The 19,406-nt window shown below is 46.6% G+C and overlaps 2 protein-coding genes across 2 annotated transcripts in view; one reads left to right on the top strand and one right to left on the bottom strand.

The window, feature by feature from the left end:
* The window catches only part of HMGCS1 (3-hydroxy-3-methylglutaryl-CoA synthase 1), a 51,278-nt gene extending 33,150 nt beyond the window's left edge, over window positions 1-18,128 (top strand). Inside the window, exon 11 of the mRNA XM_025270551.3 lies at window positions 17,885-18,128. The gene's annotated coding sequence lies outside the window, so the exon portion shown is untranslated. The remainder of the gene's footprint in view (window positions 1-17,884) is intronic.
* NIM1K (NIM1 serine/threonine protein kinase) overlaps window positions 2,302-19,406 on the bottom strand; it is a 90,171-nt gene continuing 73,066 nt past the window's right edge. The window contains exons 3-4 of the mRNA XM_006079325.4: window positions 6,237-6,505; window positions 2,302-3,168 (exon numbers count right to left, since the gene is read on the bottom strand). Coding sequence (XP_006079387.1) covers window positions 2,419-3,168; window positions 6,237-6,505 — 1,019 coding nt within the window. The 3' untranslated portion in view covers window positions 2,302-2,418. The remainder of the gene's footprint in view (window positions 3,169-6,236; window positions 6,506-19,406) is intronic.

Here is a 19,406-nt window from a genome sequence, read left to right on the forward strand (position 1 = left end):
TGTACTTCTCTTATTAAGTACCTCAGCAGCAGAAGCAGTCAGCAGAGACAGAGCGATGGAGCAGCTCAATTAAGACACCGGCCATAGGACAGCATCCTGCAGGGTTGGGGTGCTGACCCCCAGGATTCAGTATACATGCTTTAACACTGGCTCATAAATATATGTTCCTTGCTGTTAACATATACAAGTCTGGGCACCAATAGATGGAAGCAGAATTGATTTTTCTTACCATGACAGTCTCTGATAGCTCAGTTGGTAAAGAATCCGCCTGCAATGCAGGAGACCCTGGTTAGATTCCTGGGTCAGGAAGATCCCCTGGAGAAGGGATAGGCTACCCACTCCAGTATTCTTGGGTTTCCCTTGTGACTCAGCCGGTAAAGAATCCCCCTGCAATGTTGGAGAACTGGGTTCAATCCCTGGGTTGGGAAGATCCCCTGAAGAAGGGAAAGGCTACCCACTCCAGTATTCTGGCCTGGAGAATTCCAGGGACTGTATGGTCCATGAGGTCGCAAAGAGTCGGAAATGACTGACTTTCACTCACTCATTCACCATGACAGTCAAGGACCCTCTTGAAGAATTTGTATTTCCATACTTTGGCCACCTGATGTGAAGAACTGACTCATTGGAAAAGACCCTGATGCTGGGAAAGATTGAAGGCAAGAGGAGAAGGGGAAGACAGAGGATGAGATGGTTGGATGGCATCACCGACTCGATGGACATGAGTTTGAGCAACCTCTGGGAGTTGGTGATGGACATGGAAGACTGGCGTTCTGCAGTCCATGGGGTCACAAAGAGTCAGACACGATTGAGTGACTGACATGAACTGACTAAGCAACTAACACTTTCACTTCTGACTCCAAAACTGGGGGCAGGGCCTAATAGTCTGTTTTAACACTCCTTCTGGGTGATTCTGGTGACCTGGAACTTGAGAATCACCCCTGGGACTTATTTGACTAATCCTACTACATTAAGTCCTTCCAGCTCTCACCCCATGAAGGAGACTGACAGCAACGGATCAGACTTCAATGGAAGAAGAAAATGAGGAGGGTGGGGGTGGGCTGTGTCCAACCACAGATTTCAGATCCTTTCAGCCACACTTCCTTCTCCAGCCACTGATGCAGCAACCATTGGGGCAAGCTGGTGGCTTCACGCGGGCCCTACTTGACCGCATCTTGTCCCGGGGCCAACTGTGTGTACCTCTTACTTCCTGCCCTGGGGTTGCCCTGGCTCTAAGGCATGAGAAGCATGGGGAACCCCCGTGGCCCTCACTCCTTACAATCTGGAGGTGCAGGTGGCATCGTAGGGCCCCAGGAGCTGCTGGATAGACACTTTCCCTTTTAATACCCTGGGCAGACTCCTCAGATGTGTTTCATAAGGCTCCTCAGAGCATCCTACAAGACTGGGTGACAGTCACCTGGAGCACAGGCCACCCTGTAATGATCATCCCTGCTTCTCGCCTCTACCCTCCTTCCTACTCTCTAGGATCACTTCCCAAAACAATCACTCTACATGGAGCCTCTGTCCTAGGCTCTGTTAGGAAAGAACCCTGTCTCAAACCCTTTGTTGCTTGGAATGCTCACAGCTGGCTTTCCAGTGCACTCCTGCTCTCATTTAGATCTCAGATCGTCGGCTACACAAACCGGCCTTCCCCAAAATACAAAGTGGCAAGCCTCTAATATCAGATTACTGTATTTGAATTATCTGCATAGCATCTATTACTATCTGATATTTTAGAAAATGTTGTTGCTGTTGTTAGTACCTTTGTTCAGCACAAGACTATCCCACACAGGAGAGGAAGGACTTGGCCTATTTTTGATTTTGCAGGATCTTAAACAGTGCTTGGTATATGGTAATGTAACGCAATGTGTCTGCTCAGTCCTGTCTGACTCTTTGCGATCCCATGGACTGCAGCCCCCCAGGCTCCTCTGTCCGTGGGGATCCTCCGGGCAAGAATACTGGAACGGGTTGCCCATTTACTCCTCCAGGGGATCGTTGGGATTGAGCCCATGTCTCTTGTGTCTCCTGCATTGACAGACAGCTTCTTTACCATTTAGCTAGCTGGGAAATTCATTCAGCAGTGGGATTCAAACCCACGCCTCTAGGGGATACTGCTATCTGAACACAGTACCCTGGACTGCTTGGCCATCCTATTTTGCAGCACCTTAAATCGTGGATAGCACGTGGTTGGCACTGTAAATATTCCTCGATTAACTGAATGAAGGCTAGAGTTTGAGAATAAGACAAGATTGCAAACCAAGCTAGAATCTGAGCTAACAAACGTTTGGGAGGGGCAGGGGGAAATGCGTATCTTAAATTTAAATTTATTTAAAAATTACAAAAAGTCTCCACTCAAGTCGGTGAAAAAAATTTAAAAGCAGCAACAATGATCTTAGTTAATTACCAGCAATCTAATGCAATTTATAAAATTGAACAAAATTTGGATGTGTGTCTTATGCCTCTATAGACACGGGATCCTTTCTTTAGGTCCTTGTCTTTAGGGTCTGGTAGTATCATTATTGGAACACTTTCCAAAGCCTTTTTCTTTTGGACTCTATGCAGAATAATTCGATAGACCCCTGTGATGGAGCTTCGGGCATCTCTCCCTTGGTTATTGCGAATGTGCTCTTCCGTAATGCCCAAGTGTTCTAAAGTGCTTTTGACCTCATTTTCTTCTTCTTTGAGGCTGCTGGTCTCTGACAAATGTTTGGGATCTAGCTGGAAAGGCTCCAAAGGGGTGGGATATGGCACCCCTTGCATCCACTCATTGTTCATGATGGAGTCGATTCCGTACCTCTCGGCGGGTACTGGCTGGAGGACTCCCCGGATGAGGCGGAGGCAGGGCTCCGACACGTGTGGAGGCACGCTGTAAGTGCCTTCCAGTATGCTCTTCTTCAGTTTGGCCACGGTCTCTGCCCGAAATGGCATGGTGCCAGTCACCATGAAGTAGAGAAGCACCCCCAAGGCCCAGATGTCCACATAAACGCCGACGTAGTGCTCATCTCGAAAAAGTTCAGGCGCCGCGTAGGGTGGAGACCCACAGAAAGTGTTCAGCATTTCACCTTTTTTACTGACTGTACTGAATCCAAAGTCACCCACCTTCACACAAGTATTATTGGTATAGAACACATTTTCTGCTTTCAGATCTCTGTGAATAATTTGGTTTTCATGCTGTGGAAAAAGACAAAGGAGGGAAAGTCATTCTCAAAGTAAAAACCAACATTAAAGATGCAGCACTTGCTCTGAAACAGTGAGGTAATGTTGGCGTAACAACAGAAATTCAATGGAAATCAACTTAAGTCATATCAGATCTCAGACCTTGCAAGCTGCCCTGGCATAACCTTTAGCCAAATGTAACACCTGTACCCTCCAAGCAGACCAAAGGTTCTGTTCTGTGGAGTCAAGGCTGGAGTCTGTCCCCCACGTGGACTTAGGAATTAGTGCCAAAAGTAAGGCCTAGATGGGCTTCCCTCCTAACTCAGTTGGTAAAGAATCTGCCCGCAATGCAGGAGATCTGGGTTCAATTCCTGGGTCAGGAAGATCCCCCGGAGAAGGAAAAGGCAACCCACTTTAGTATTCTTGCCTGAAGAGTCCCATGGACAGAGGAGTCTAGCAGGCTACAGTCCATGGGGTCACAAGAGTTGGACAAGATTTAGTGACTAAAGAGAGAGAGAACGAGAAAGACCTAGATCTTGTGAAACACAATGAGACAATTAATCCTTCACCTCTGAGACCATATGCAGGTTTTCCTGGCTGAGCAATTTCTCGACTAGGGCCAACCTCAAGAAGAAAAAGAGCCCTCCTCCGACCCCCTACCCCTGCTCCTTTGGATGGGCTCCTCTAACTTTATACAATTCAGTAGAAGGGAGCAATTTATAGTGGACAAGTTTCTGGCAGCAGATCCCATCCCACACTTGCATTCTGGATCCAGACAACCTTGAAGACTCTTGACCAGTTTAATGCCAAGGGCACTTGGGAAATGGTTTAATGCTACTTTTCCAGATGGACCTTCCGGGGTAAGAATCCAAGCTTCAGAGCCTGACATTTTTATTAGTTCTAGGTTCAACTATGCCAGTCGTGTATGTGAATGTCAGCTTCCTTCTTTGTAAAACAGAACACTGAGAACCACCTCCTAAGGCTCTTGTTTGGGCTTCCCTGGTAGCTCAAATGGTAGAGTCTGCCAGCAATGCAAGAGACCCCGGTTCGATCCCTGAGTCAGGAAGATCCCCTGGAGAAGAAAATGGTAACCCACTCCAGTATTCTTGTCTGGAAAATCGCATGGACTGAGGAGCCTGGTGGGTTACACCCCATGGGGTGGCAAAGAGTCGTACAAGACTGAGCAACTAACACACCCACAAAGCTCTTGTGAGAACTGAACGTGATGCTGCGTCTGCAGTGTTCAGCATGGTCCCGGCATACAGCAAGCAAACCCCATAAAATCCAGATCTATGCCTGTTATCCTCTCTTTTTGGAGACCCGAGAGCTGGAGAAAGTCATGGTATAGAGCCTCAGAGGACTCAGTCTGCATTCTCGACTGCTGGATCCTCTCTGCTCTCCTGCCAGATCTCTTTTCTGAGTAGAATGTGGAAGACTCTGACCATCTGCTCCACTGCTTGGTATTTGTTGTTCAGTCGCTCAGTTATATTCGACTCTTCGTGACTCCATGGACTGCAGCAGTCCAGGTTTCCCCGTCCTTCACTATCTCCCAGAGTTTGTTCAAACTCATGTCCGCTGAGTTGGTGATGTCATCCAACCATTTCGTCCTCTGTTGTCCCGTTCTCCTGCCCTCAAACTTTCCCAGCATCAAGGTGTTTTCCAAAGAGTTGGCTATTCGCATCAGGTGGCCAAAGTATTGGAGCTTCAGCACTGTGCGTGGTATAGGTCTGGCTTAGCTCTCGGCCTGGGGAAAGTCCACCCCAGCACAGAGTCACTTAGGTGACAGTCGGTGGCACCACAGCCACCATCAGGCTTAGGTTCTCCCTTGCTCCCTTCTTTTTCTTCCCCCTCTCCCTCCCAAATGTGATCTTGGGGTCCCTAGGGCACTAATACCCTGCTAATAATTTGGCCAGGAGCGCACTGATTCCAGTTCTTATCTCATGACATCCAAGAAGAGGAGCAAAAGATACAGCTTCTCAGCTAATACAGATCCCAGAAAAGTGTCTCTTCCTGCCAGTTACCTTGAGGGCTGGGCAAAGAGGGTGGCCAAAACTTCTGCACTAACAGAGCGGTACAAGTGGTGGTCAGGACCTCAAGTCTGATTCCTCCTGTGTGCCCAGTAATATGGCTGTTGATAGAGAGGACACAGGAGAATCAGGGGGAGTGTGCTTATGGAGTCCAGATTTATTTAAAGAAATAATCAGAGAACTAAAATCAGAAAGACACAAGCAAGTGTTAGTGTGCTGAGCACAGAGGCAGAAGAACTAGAAGAGTTCACCAAAGGCATGAAGATCAGTGCGGGCTGAGCCCAGACTGAAGAAAGCGTCACAGAGACAAGCTGAGCTGGGTCACGAAGTGTGGATGAGATCGGGAATGTGAAGCGTGATAAGAGGGGAGAGGGCATCCTAGACACAGAAGGAAGGCAAGGCCAAGAAGCAGCGAGAAGCCAGCTCTCTGAGTACCAGAAGACGGGGTTGGAGGAATGGGTGTGGCCAGGGAATGGGTGTCGGTCATCTGGCTGCTCAGAGTGACTCCTCCAACTTCCGCAGAAGCCAGGAGGCTACAATGTAACTGAGACCCCTGGGCGTGGCTTTGGAGGTCAGGAGCACAATCCCAGCCAGACGTCTGACTCTCACGGAAGGGACTGCTATCTGCCCTTACAAAGGACTGAAGCCCTCAGGGATGCTTAGATCAGGGGGCCCCGACTCCCAGTATTGGCCCATGACCTGTTAGGAACCAGGCTGCACAGCAGGAAGTGAGTGGCGGGTAAGAAAGTGAAGCTTCACCTGTGTTTACAGCTGCTCCCTGTCACTCGCGTTACTGCCTGAGCTCTGCCAAGGGTATTAGATACTCAAAAGAGTTCGAAACCTACTGTGATCCGTGCATGGGAGCGATCTAGGTTGCAAGCTCCTTATGAGAATCATCCTGAAACCACCCCCTGCCCTGGTCCATGGAAAACTTGTCTTGCACAAAACTAGTCCCCAGTGCCCAAAAGTTTGAAGACTGCTGGCTTAGACAACGGTAAACTAAAGCTCCATCGTGGGGGGAATGGGAGCTAGATCCTCCCTCCTCACCCTGCTCACCATGTGCTTCACGGCAGACACAATCTGGGAGAAGATGAGCTTGCTTTCTGGTTCTGAGAACTTCCCTTCTGTGCTGATCTTCCCAAAGAGCTCCCCTCCCCCTGCATACTCCATCACCAGGTGGAGCTTGGATAGAGTCTCCACGACCTCATAAAGGCGGATGATGTTGGGATGGTGCAGTTTTTCCATGCTGGAGATTTCACGGGATAGCAGCCTTTGGGTTTTCTGGTCTAACTTGGTCTTATCCAGGATCTTAATAGCCACTTTTTCTGGAAAAAAAGAAAAAAAGTCAAAGGATGTGCCTGAGTTCATAGCTGCTTAGAACTGGAAGGAACCTAGTCCCTTTATTTTTATTTTAATAGACCAAGAGGTTAAGTGGCTGTTTCTAGCTCAGAAAGCTCCTAGCAATTTTTGAGTTCAACATCAGTGCTGGTCCCTGGGATCAGTATGACTCTACCATGTATAGGTTTTAATGCCAACTTCTGCCTCCCCAGGAGGTTTCAGTTTGGTGAGGTTTATCCAGTTTTCTGGATAAAGCACTTCTACGTAGCCAACAGAGACACTCTTGATCAGGTCCAAGCCACCCCTTCAGCCTCATTGTCCATCATTCCTGTCCATGGTCCCCACCTCCCCATGTACCCTTCAGTTCGTTACAGGATGCTTTGGAGTTCACTGAAAAGGTCTTTTACATTCACACCTGAGATCTGTTCTCTACCTGCGTCTACCAGGACTATTTCTCTATCTGGCTCATCACTCCTTCCCTATCTTTACTTGGTTAATGACAGATGATTCTTCACGGCCAGCCTCAGAAACAACCTCTTCCAGGAAGCCTTCTATGACACCTGTCCCCGGAAGATGACATCCAATTTCTGTGTATTCTCTGTACAATAATCTCAGCACCCTGCCCTGAAAATGACGACTCCTTACTCGTTTCTTCCTCCTACCCTCTTCCTGCCTGGGCTGCGTTCTGATTTGACTTTGTCAGTGCCTGGCACACCATGTACCAGCATGGAAAACATCAGTGCTCAGTGTGGGTGAAGTGTTAGAGAGCCATGAGGAGATGGGCACTGCAAGGTACCACTGGTGGGAGGACTAGTTGGTAAGATGGTTCTGGATTGTAGTTTGGTTTTACATCTTGAGAGCCTTAAAAATGGTCGAACACTTTACCCAGACTTTTTCCATTTTGGCAGTTAATCTTAAATAATCTGATGCATATACAAGATTGCTTGTGTAAGAAGACTTTGGTGATACAGAGAACAGCTTAGGAGTCTAGCGAGAGATATAGTTAAAATAAAATGTGGTTTACCTATCTCCACAATGGCACAGAGCTATCAAAATGGTATGTGCAGTGATTAAAATAATGATGTTGATCTTTATTGATAGACACGGAAAGATATTCAATATAGAACATGTGAGGGGACTTCCTTGGTGGTTCAGTGGTTAAAAATCCGCCTGCCAATGCAGGGTACATGGGTACGATCCCTGGTCCTGGAAGATCCCACATGCTGCAGGACAACTAGACCTATGAGCCAAACTACTGAACCCCACACTCTAGAGCCTGTGCTCTGCAGCAGGAGAAGCTGCTGCAATGAGACGCCCGTGCAGTGCAGCTACAGAAAGCCTGCATGAAGCAACAAAGACTCCGCGCAACCAATAAATAAATAAACATTAAAAACAAAGAACATGAGGAAAAACACAAATATGCATTTGCATAGGAAAAAAATCTGGCAAGATAATACACCAAATGCTTAGAATAGTTATATTATTAATAGGGGGATCACGGATGGTTTTCCTTTTTTAATTTTCCTACAATTAATTATACAATTAACATCAATGAATTACATATTAAAAATGGTTAATGTTTGAAAATGAATGAATCTCTACTAAAAACTGACACTTCATGTTTTCGCTCAAACTGGACCAGACTTGGATAATTTTCCAGGCAAGAAAACTTCTGAGAACACAGGATGGCAAGGCTCCTATTTGACCTACTTGAAAAACAACTGCTTTAAAGAACTTTGGCACAGTGCGTGTCCTCAGTCCCTTAGTCGTGTCCAGCTCTTTGTGACCCCCATGGACTGTAGCCTGCCAGGCTCCTCTGTCCATGGAATTCTCCAGGCAAAAATACTGGTGTGGGTTGCTATTTCCTTCTCCAGTGGATCTTCCCAACCCAGAGATCGAACCCAGGTCTCCTGCATTGCAGGTGGACTCTGAGCCACTAGGGAAGCCCAAGAATACTGGTGTGGGTAACTTATCCCTTCTCCGGGGGATCTTCCCAACCCAGGAATCAAATCGGGGTCTCCTGCTTTGCAGGAGGATTCTTTACCAGCTGAGCTACCAGCTGAGCTTCTATCTTACAGGCATGAAAATAGAAGCAGCTAGTTTAAAGTAAGAGCGTCAGTGGTTTTGTTAAAGTAGGTCATAGGTCTCCCAGAAGACAGCGGCAGGATTTCCCGGTGGCCTGATGTGCCCACGCTGGCTCAGGGTGTCCGCAATATCGCAAAATCGTGGGGGAGGCTCTACCGAGCTGAACCCTGGGGGCTTCCGCGCCCTCCCTCCGCAGGCCATGCTCCAAGGCAGAGGGACGGACAGCCCCGGCTATCCCCCCGGGTTAGAGGGGGTGGGATAAGGTGGGGTAGGGGTCCCCCTCTCGTCGTGGCTTTCCTACTCTTCAGTCTTTGGGATTAAGAATCCGGGCAGCTGTTCACCTGAAACAGAAACTTTGGTTTTGCGTAGCTCGTTAGGCGAGCTGTTATTTTATTTATTTATTTTTTATAATTCGCACAGCACACAATCCACCCATAGTGTGCAGTTCCATGGTTTTTTAGTACACTTGGAATTGTAAAGCCATCCCCACAATGCAGGAGACCTGGGTTTAATCCCTGGGTCGGGCAGATCACCTGGAGGTAGGGCGCGAGCTGTTGTTTTTAAGGGCGAGAACAGTGAATTCCGTCCTTCAGTCTGGCAGCTTGCGGGTAGGAGAGGCCGCCTCTCCGCCCGGTCCTCCCAGCGCCCGCCCGGCTTCAGTTCAGGTGCGGGTCCTCCTCGGCCGCCCCCTCCCGCCCGGGAGCGGCATGCTCGCTCCTCGCACTGCGTGCAGGTCAGGCGCTGTCTCAAACCGCCCTTTAACACCATCCTAGTTTGGGTTTTTCAGTTGTATACCTGAGTGGTTGTGAGCAGAGGCTGCCCTCCCAGGGCCGGGGTCAGAGTCAGGCTAGAGAGGAGCTGTGAGGGGAAGCCCTTCCTGAAATTCTACACCCTATGAAATGGCAACCCACTCCAGTGTTCTTGCCTGGAGAATCCCAGGGATGGCGGAGCCTGGTGGGCTGCCGTCTGTGGGGTCGCACAGAGTCGGACACGACTGAAGCGACTTAGCAGCAGCAGCAGTATGCCTGCTCACTCTAGTCCCAACCTGCTTCCTCCACCATGCCTCCTCTAACACTAATGTATAATCATAGAAAACATTTAAAAATCCCTGGTGTTCTGGATTGCCACTAAGTGGTAGAAATCGCAGTTCCATGAAGAACTAGGTCTCTAAGTCCACCCCTTCAACAAATGTTCAGGCAGTACCTACTGTGTTCCAGATGGTGAAGAAGACAGACATGTGAGACAGAGGGTTTGAGAAAAACCTTATTACACTGTGGCATGTGTTAGGAAGGGGTGCAGATGGGAGAACAGACAGCTCCCCATTAAGAAGTGACACACCCTGTGACCAGGAGGTGAGGAAGGAGGCCCAATACCTGGCCATGGGACGGGGACAGTGTGCCAGGTCTGGGCAAGATGTCGTGTTTGTGTTTGAAGATCCCACTATGTTGGACACTGGGAATTGAAGGGGGAGGGGGGTGGGCGGTGGAGGGGAAGGAGTCACTAACCAGCCCGGAGCAGTAGGCAGGTGTCACATGACCCAGAGCCTTCGAAGTTATTTCAAGAAATGTAGCCTTGGGTCTTCCCTGGTGGTCCCCTGGTTAAGAATCTGCCTTCCAATGCAGGGGAAATTCGAGTCCTGGTTGGGGAACTAAGACCCCCATGTGCCTCAGGGCAACTAAGCCAGCCCGCCCCGCCACGACTACTAGAGAGAAGCCTGTGCACTTCAGCAAAAGATCCCACATGCTGCAACTAAAACCTGATGCAGCCAAATAAAGAAATATTTTTTAAAAAGAAAGAAATATAGCTTTGGAGGAAGGAAATGAAGAAATAGGTTATGTGTGAAAAAAAAATGTTGCCTGACCTATCAGTAAACAAAGAATGTTGCAGCCATCAAGCCTTCACATTACAGCCGCTGAAGGTGAGCCCTGAGGGAACTGGGGATGGAAATGGAATGCCAGCCATCAAGCAGTCACCCCGGCAGTCACCCCTATCCGCAACCCCAGCCCCCTGCACCCGAGGAGACTAAGGAGGAGAAAGCACAGGATAATGGCTCCATTAGCTGAGGTGCATACCCGAGGAATGGTTTCAATGAGTCCAGACTCTTGCATCTTCCCAGACATAGAAAAGCACTGAACTTGGGATATCTGGTTTTCTTTAACAGTAATCTTTTGGACTTCTGACTACCTGGTCTTTGTTGCAAGAACTCCTATATATTCTGGCTCCTCCTCTACCTCTTCAGAGCAATCTCTCAGAGATATCTGAGAGACTGTGTCCCCCACTTCAGTCCTCAGTTTTGTCTGCTGAATAAAAGATTATTCTCAACTTTTAGGCTGTGCTTTTCATTTTCAATTGACAAGGATAGATTACGAGGTACAAACTTCCAGTTATAAAAGAAAAGTCACAGGGATGTAATATATAGTTTAGGGAATATAGTCAATAATAGAATAACTCTATATGGTGACAGATGACTTATGGTGATCATTTTGTATTGCATAAAAATATTGGATCACTATGTTGTATACCTGAAAGTAATATAATTTCTTTTTATCAGGGAAGCCCATTATAATATTGTAAGGCCATTATAATATTGTACTTCAAATTTTTTTTAAATTGCCTTTATTTTTAGAGAAGAATAAAACATAAATTAACATTTATTCTTAAAATGTGGGAAGACATTTTAAGGTTTTAAGGGATTGTTATAATCTGATTTCCATTTTATTCTTTTTAAAAAAAATTTTTTTGGCTGGAGTGGGTCTTCCTTACAGTGAGTGGGATTTCTCTAGTTGCAGGTTGAAGGCTTCTCTTGTTGTGGAGCACAAGCTCTAGAATGTGCAGGCTCTCTAGTTTGTGGTGTGAGCGCTTAGCTGCTCCGAGGCGTGTGGGATCTTGGTTCCCTGACCAGAAATCGAACCCATGTCCCCTGAATTGCAAGGTGGATTCTTATTCATTAGACCATCAGGGAAGTCCCTGATTCCCATTTTAGAATGGGTACTCAGGCTGCAGTGTGGGGAATGGATAGGAGCAGAGGATGCCTAAGGGCAGTGTTTTGGGAGGTGATGGTAGCAATGGCAGAGAGAGGCTTCTCTGGGTAGTGGCAGAGAGGAGAAAGAAAGCAGAGAAATTTGAAAGGTAAACCTCCCTTTCTCCAAATTTAGTGAAAAGACTGACACATTCTTTAAACCAGGACTTGCAAACTCAAATGTCTCTAGAGGTTAGGGAAATAAGGTGGCAGGCTTACTGTAAGGCAACAGGGAATAGTGGGGACTGTGGTGTCCTGAGGAATACATGCCTCAGAGCAAAGGGGCAGCTGCTACTCGACTTCAGACAATTGTTACTATTGGGAATGTAGACTCAGTGTTGTCAAATCTAATGTGTTTCAAGAGACATCGGAATTGTAATGTAATCATTCTAATCATTAAGTGTCAACAACTAATTCAAATTTTTCACACCTAGAGAGGATCAACCAAAAATCTGTCTTTAGGACCAAGGAGATAAGGGGAAGGAAAAGATACTAGAACCTAGAGAGTGCTATGTAGAGGCAGCTGCCTTGAGAGGAGCCACGACCATTCTTCTAGAGTACAGCTGGCCCGAATCAACCTCACAGTCAGGCTGGGGGGACAGAGCTCAGACTCTTGCTCTCCTTCCTTTGATCCCCTGCAAGATCTCCCTACAAACCAAACCCAGCTGGAACCTAGAGGACTATAGTCTGGGACAGAGCAGAAAATGAAGGGTGGAAAATGGGCCTGGGGAAGCAGATGGGAGATGTCCAGCACAGCAGGCTTGGAGGGTGAGAGAGCAGGATGCAGTAGAGTGAAAAACAAGGGGATGTACCCCGAGTCATGGAGTCAGGGAAGATTTTTTAACACCTTCCCTGGAGTCTAAGTGTTAATTAGAGGAAAGTAGGGGAGAAGCAATAAGGAGATATATATATATATATGGAGGTGGATATATACATAGGGGTGTATAGGGATGTATAGGAGAAAAGACCTTGAGACAGGAAAGCCCCTGACACCTTAGGGGACTAGTCTATTCACTTTTTTGATTAGCTTCCCTTACTAATAAAACATTTTTAAGCACTGCTCTAATATATGTATATTTACAAATTAGATGCATGCACTATTAATATCTTTTTGCCTTTTCATACTGTTCATGGGGTTCTCAAGACAAGAATACTGAAGTGGTTTCCCATTCCCTTCTCCAGCGGACCATGTGTTGTCAGAGGAGAAGGGGATGACAGAGGATGAGATGGTTGGATGGCATCACTGACTCAATGGACATGAGTTTGAGTAAACTCCGGGAGTTGGTGATGGACAGGGAGGCCTGGCGTGCTGCAGTCCATGGGGTTGCAAAGAACTGGACATGACTATGACTAAACTGTAACTGAACTGTAACTATAAATCTACACACTGTTAATATATGTAATCATTGATATTAAAAACCATGCAATTACAAATATAAAAAAAGGCTTTAATATTTTCCTCCCTCATCCCAGTTGGCACCCCCACTTAGGCACCTCCAGGGGTACATGAACCCTACTTTGGAGACCACTGCCTTTGAGGAACTGAAAGAAGATTGTGGAGCTGGCACATGGGGAACGAAGGAAAAGCTAAACCAAGATGAAGCCAGAGAGTCAGTCAGGACCAAAGTCCCTGAGTCATATTCTGGACCTCAGATTAAGGACATAGAGAAACCATAGGAAAGTTCCTTTTCTTTTTTTTTCTTTATTTTATTTTATATTGGGGTATAGTTGATCAGATGATAAAGAATCTGGGGAGACCTGGGTTCGATCCCTGGGTTGGGAAGATCCCCTGGGGAAGAGCATGGGAACCCACTCCAGTATTCTTGCCTGGAGAATCCCCATGGACAGAGGAGCCTGGTGGGCTACAGTCCATGGGATTGCAAAGATTCAGACACAACTGAGCAACTAAGCACAGCACAGCACATAGTTGATAAACAACAACAATGTTGTGTTAGTTTCAGCTGAACAGCAAAGTGATTTCAGTTATACATATATCCATTCTTTTTCAAATTATTTTCCCATTTAGGTTGTTACATAATATTGAGCAGAGTTCCCTGTGCTACACAGTAAGGCCTTGTTACTTACCCAGTTTAAATATAGCAGTGTCAATCCCAGACTCCCTAACTATCCCCTCCGCCCCCTACCCTTCCCCTCTGGTAACCAAAAGAAACCACTAGAAAGTTTCAAGCAGAGAGCTAGCTTACATGACCAGGCTTGCATTTTCTAAAAGATCACTTCTGGCTGCCGTGTGGATAAACATGGATGAGGGAGACAGATTACAACAGCTTAATCACCTAGGAAAGGGTGAGATATTTAGAAGGCGGAGTCAGTAGGACTCGGGGTTCAGCTAAGGTTTAGGGTTGAAGAAGAGGTCAAGGTTTATGGGTTGAGGAACTGGGAGGATGATGGCATGTGTTGGAGAAGCATCTTTATTGTTGTTGGCATGGGTTTGTGTGCTCCCTCAGCATCTCTGCTCTCTCTCTCATCCTGTTCACTCAGCTAAAACATACCTGGTTACACCCAGCCTCTCACCTACCCTCTGCCTGTACCCGGGCAGTGACATGATGGCTTGTCTCACTTTGAATTCATGATTTATACCCTCGGGTGCGTCTTTAATGCTCCTGGCAAACACCTTATTTGTCTGGTCCAATAACACTCCTACACTTTTAGATGATACTTTCATGGCTTCTTTTCTCCCATCAGTTCTTTAATACTTTCTCTCCTTGCTCATAGCTGAATGACTTTGCTTTCTATTGTACTGAGTAAAGAAAGCAATAGAAGAGAATTTCCTCAAGTCTTCCAACCTACCTGAATCTGTGCTCATAAACTCTGTCTTCCTTTTTGTTCTTCTGGATAAATGGTCCCTGCTCCTAAGGCCTGGCTAAGACGCCTCTACCTGTTGAATAGATTTCCATCTACTCTCATCTACTCAAGAATGGGCAGCCAAAATTTCTTTCTTCTCTCCTGCATCATCAATTTTAACCTTTCTACTTAATCTTTTCCATCTGCATACATTCATGCTATTTACCCATCTAAGAAAAATGAAAAATCTTCCCAACAAAAATACATACATGCTAGCAAAAGACTGTACTAAAATATTCATAGTAACATTATTCATAGTAGCCCCAAATTGGAAACTATCCTCATGTTCATCAACAATAGACTGCATAAATTATAATATATTCATACAATGAGCTGCTGTATAGCATAAGAATGAAGCATCTAAACTACACAAAATAATACGAATGGTTTTCCAAAAACACATTTTTTTTTTTTTTTTTGGCTGTGCTGTGTGATTTGCACCATGGATTGAACTAGGGGCCCTGGCAGTGAGGGTGCTGGGTCCTAACCACTGGACCAGCAGGGAAGTCCCTGGTTTTCACAAATTTAATATTGAGCACATGAACTAAGACAAAAAAGAAGACACGCTGTATGAGGTCATTTACATAAAGTTTTACAGGTAATCTGTGATGTTAAAAGTCAGGATAGTGGTTACACTTGTTTAGTCGCTACGTCATGTCCTACTCTTTTGAGACTCCATGGACTATAGACCACCAGGTTCTTCTGTCCATAGGATTTCCCAGGCAAGCATACTGGAGTGGGTTGCCATTTCCTTCCCCAGGGGATCTTCCCGACCCAGGGATTGAACCCAGGTCTCCTGCATTGGCAGGTGGATTCCTTACCCCTGAGCCACCAGGAAAGCCCAGTTATATGTGGGGATGTAGTAAATAGAAGCGGGGATGGGGAGCCTCTGAAGTACTGGGGATGTTTTCTCTTGAGCTTGGTGGTGGTTATATAGGTCTTTTTTAGTTTGGAAAATTCATTTAACTGAATATTTCGGATTTAAAAACTTAGTTTGTGTATTTATGTACACTGAACATCTTTTAAAAGTTTTTGAGAAGTCACAGAAAAACCTCACTTCCCCCTTCAGCATCAGGCCTCTTTTTCTCATTCTCTGTATAGAAAAGCTCCCTTAAAGAGTTGGTTCTATGTCACTGTCCCGGTTCTCCCACTATATATATTTTTTAATTTATCTATTTATTTGGCCGAGTTGCCAAATAAATCTTAGTTGCGGCACTCGGGCTCTCCTTTGCGGTGCACGTGCTCCCGTAGTTGTGGCTGCTGCCTTAGGTGCCCCTCAGCACGTGGGGTCGTAGTTCCCCAACCAGGGATCAAACTCTGTCACTGTATTACAAGGCAGATTCTTAACCCCTGGACCACCAGGGAAGTCCCACCCTCATTATACCTTGAGCCTAAGATATAATGCTACTAAAAATGCTCTTCTCAGGGTCACCGATGATCTCCAAGTTGCTAAAAACAATGGCCAGTTCTCAGGCTTCGTCCTTCCTCCTAGAAACATCTTTGCACTGAGTTTCTGACGAAACACACTCTTGGTTTTCCTCCTACCTCTTGCCACTTCTTCTAAGCTTCCTTTGCTGTGTTCTTTTCATCTGCCCAGCCTCTAAATGTTGGACACCTGAAGGCTTAGTCCTTAGCCATCTCTACAATCATTTCCTTGGTGATCCCAGGTTCATATATACACCTGCCTACAAGACCTCTCCATGTGGTTGTCTCAGTTTGGGTTCTGAAGAAGATCATGAGGTAATGAGTCAACTGCAAACAGTTGATGAGGAATGGTACAGCTGTACCCAGCAAACAGTGGTAGAAGAATGAGAAAGTGAGAGAGGAAAGGAAACACAGCCAATTAAGGATGTGTTATTAAGCAAGTTACCAGTTAATTCTGTATGACTCCTAGCATAACTGACACCATCCTGGGCCCATACAATTCCTCCTGTCCTTCCACGGACCCTATCCAGGACTGCACCATGCAGTAAATCACTTTTCTGTTGTCAAGAGCTTTGTAGTTAATATTGTTGTTTAGTCGCTAAGTTGTGTCTGGCTCTTTGTGTCCCATGGACTGTATGTAGCCTACCAGGCTACTCTGTCTATGGGATTTTCCAGGCAAGAATACTAGAGTGGGTTGCCATTGCCTTCTCTAGGGGATCTTCCCAACCCAGGGATCAAACCCAGGTATCCTGCATTGGCAGGTGGATTTTTTACCGCATAGATATTATTTAAGGATTGTTAAGTCCAGGTGACCTCTATGCTCTGTTAGTTCCCAAATAATGATGAAGACTTTTGCTGACATATTCCTGGTACCGACAAGACTCGTTACCCTTTCAATCATCTTGATTCAGGAATACACTTCCTGTTTTAAGCACATACATACCCCCATATCCTAGGTTAGCTCTAAAATTGTCCCAGTGGCCAGTTGGCAGTGCAGAGTACATCCTACAAATGCTTCCAGATCATTGTCTGTCCAATCCTGATCCCACCTTGTGAATAAGTTACCCTTTAATAAACTAATCCATGAGGTTTATGGCGCTGACTGCTTCATTTTTCAGTGAGGATTTTTTTGTTGTTGTTCCCTCCATCCTCCAAAAATCCTGCTGTGAGTTATCATTTGAGTTTTACTAGCCAAAGAATTCGGAGACGGCAATGGCACCCCACTCCAGTACTCTTGCCTGGAAAATCCCATGGATGGAGAAGCCTGGAAGGCTGCAGTCCATGGGGTCGCTGAGGGTCGGACACAACTGAGCAACTTCACTCTCACTTTTCACTTTCATTCATTGGAGAAGGAAATGGCAACCCACCCCAGTGTTCTTGCCTGGAGAATCCCAGGGACAGGGGAGCCTGGTGGGCTGCCGTCTACGGGGTCGCCCAGAGTCGGATACGACTGAAGTGACTTAGCAGCAGCAGCAGCCAAAGAATTGATGCTTTTGAACTGTGGTGTTGGAGAAGACTCTTGAGAGTCCCTTGGACTGCAAGGAGATCCAACCAGTCCATTCTAAAGGAGATCAGTCCTGGGTGTTCTTTGGAAGGAATGATGCTAAAGCTGAAACTCCAGTACTCTGGCCACCTCATGCGAAGAGTTGACTCATTGGAAAAGACTCTGATGCTGGGAGGGATTGGGGGCAGGAGGAGAAGGGGACGACAGAGGATGAGATGGCTGGATGGCATCACTGACTCGATGGACGTGAGTCTGAGTGAACTCCGGGAGTTGGTGATGGACAGGGAGGCCTGGAGTGCTGCGATTCATGGGGTCTCAAAGAGTCGGACACGATTGAGGGACTGAACTGAACTGACTGACTGATGAGAAGTGTGAGAGAGCGGGGGTACATCAGTTACTGCCAGTAACTGGTTGTTGGATGCTCTTGACAGATGTTAATTCCCCTGTATTTTTGGCCTCCCATGCATGCAGGAGAAGCAGCTCCAGCAGCTAGAGAAAGCCCAGAGGCAAAGAGATGAGAGACGAAGGCCCGGCTTGCATGCCCTGAGATGGTAAGACCCAAAGAGGCACCAGTGAGGCACCAACAGCCTCTGCTGTGCTTCTGTAACAGGCACGTCCAACGTGTACATTCAATGCTGATCTCTTCCACCCCAAACCCGTTCCTCCTACAGTCTTCCCAGTTTTGGTAAATGGAAACTATTCTTGCAGTCAAAAACCTGGAGTACTTGACTCTTCTCTTTTACACTCCACTTTCAATCTGTCAGCAAATCCTATTATCTCTACTTCTAAATATAGCCAAAAGCCAGCCCCTTCTCAGCCTCTCACTGCCCCCTTCCTGGCCCAAGCCACCATTCTCTCTTGCCTGGATTATAATAGGCTGCCAGCTGATCTCTGCTTCTGACCCCTTGTAGCCTATTTTCAACAGAGCAGCCAGGGTGATCCTATTAAGCATAAGCCAGGTCGCATCATTTCTCTGCTCCCTTCAAGGGCTCTGGTTTCCCTTGTAGGAAAAAGCCAAAATCCTGACAGTGCGGTATTGCGTATTAGCCCTCCATAATCTGGTCCCTGCTGCTCTCCGCTGTGACGCGCCTTGGCCATTTACAGGCACTCTCCCACCTTGATGCTCTTCTGAGGACTGTCCCCTCTGCCTGACCACGTTCCCCCATGGACCCCGTGGCCAGTTTCCTCATTCTCTTCAGTCCAGTGATCACCTCCTCAGGAAGGCTGTCCCTGGGCATCTTGTCTAAAACTGCAGTCCCCAAGGCTCCACCTCCTTCCCTCTGCTCTATTTTCCTTCTTGTCTCTTATCACTACATAACATAATGAATATTTTCCTGGCTTACGTTTGTCTGTCTCTCTCCACTGGAGCATAAGTTCCACAGGACAGACTGTCGTCTATTTTGTTCACTGCTATATTTCTAGTCCCTAGAAAAGTGCCTGCTATGTGGGAGGTGATCAACAAATATTTGTTGAATAAATGATCTCATTCAATGGCACCCCACTCCAGTACTCTTGCCTGGAAAATCCCATGGATGGAGGAGCCTGGTAGGCTGCAGTCCATGGGGTCGCTAAGAGTTGGACACGACTGAGCGACTTCACTTTCACTTTTCACTTTCATGCATTGGAGAAGGGAATGGCAACCCACTCCAGTGTTCTTGCCTGGAGAATCCTAGGGACGGGGGAGCCTGGTGGACTGCCGTCTATGAGCTCGCACAGAGTTGGACACGACTGAAGTGACTTAGCAGCAATGCTCACAAGAGCCCAGGATAAGTATCCCCATTGAAGTATAAACTCAGTTTTGCTTTTTATTTACTATCGTGTCCCAACCATCCTCTATGTTACTACAGACTCCCCAAAATCAAGATTTTTTAATAGTTGTGTGACTTCCATCCAGTATATATGCTTTAATGTCCTTGAGCATGCCTGTATCATTGGATCATATAAATTATTTTTAGTCTTTTGCATTATAAATATAGAACATTCTTTTATTATA

This window comes from Bubalus bubalis, chromosome 19 (genome assembly GCF_019923935.1).
Source record: "Bubalus bubalis isolate 160015118507 breed Murrah chromosome 19, NDDB_SH_1, whole genome shotgun sequence".
In the NCBI taxonomy this organism is placed as follows: Eukaryota; Metazoa; Chordata; class Mammalia; order Artiodactyla; family Bovidae; genus Bubalus; species Bubalus bubalis.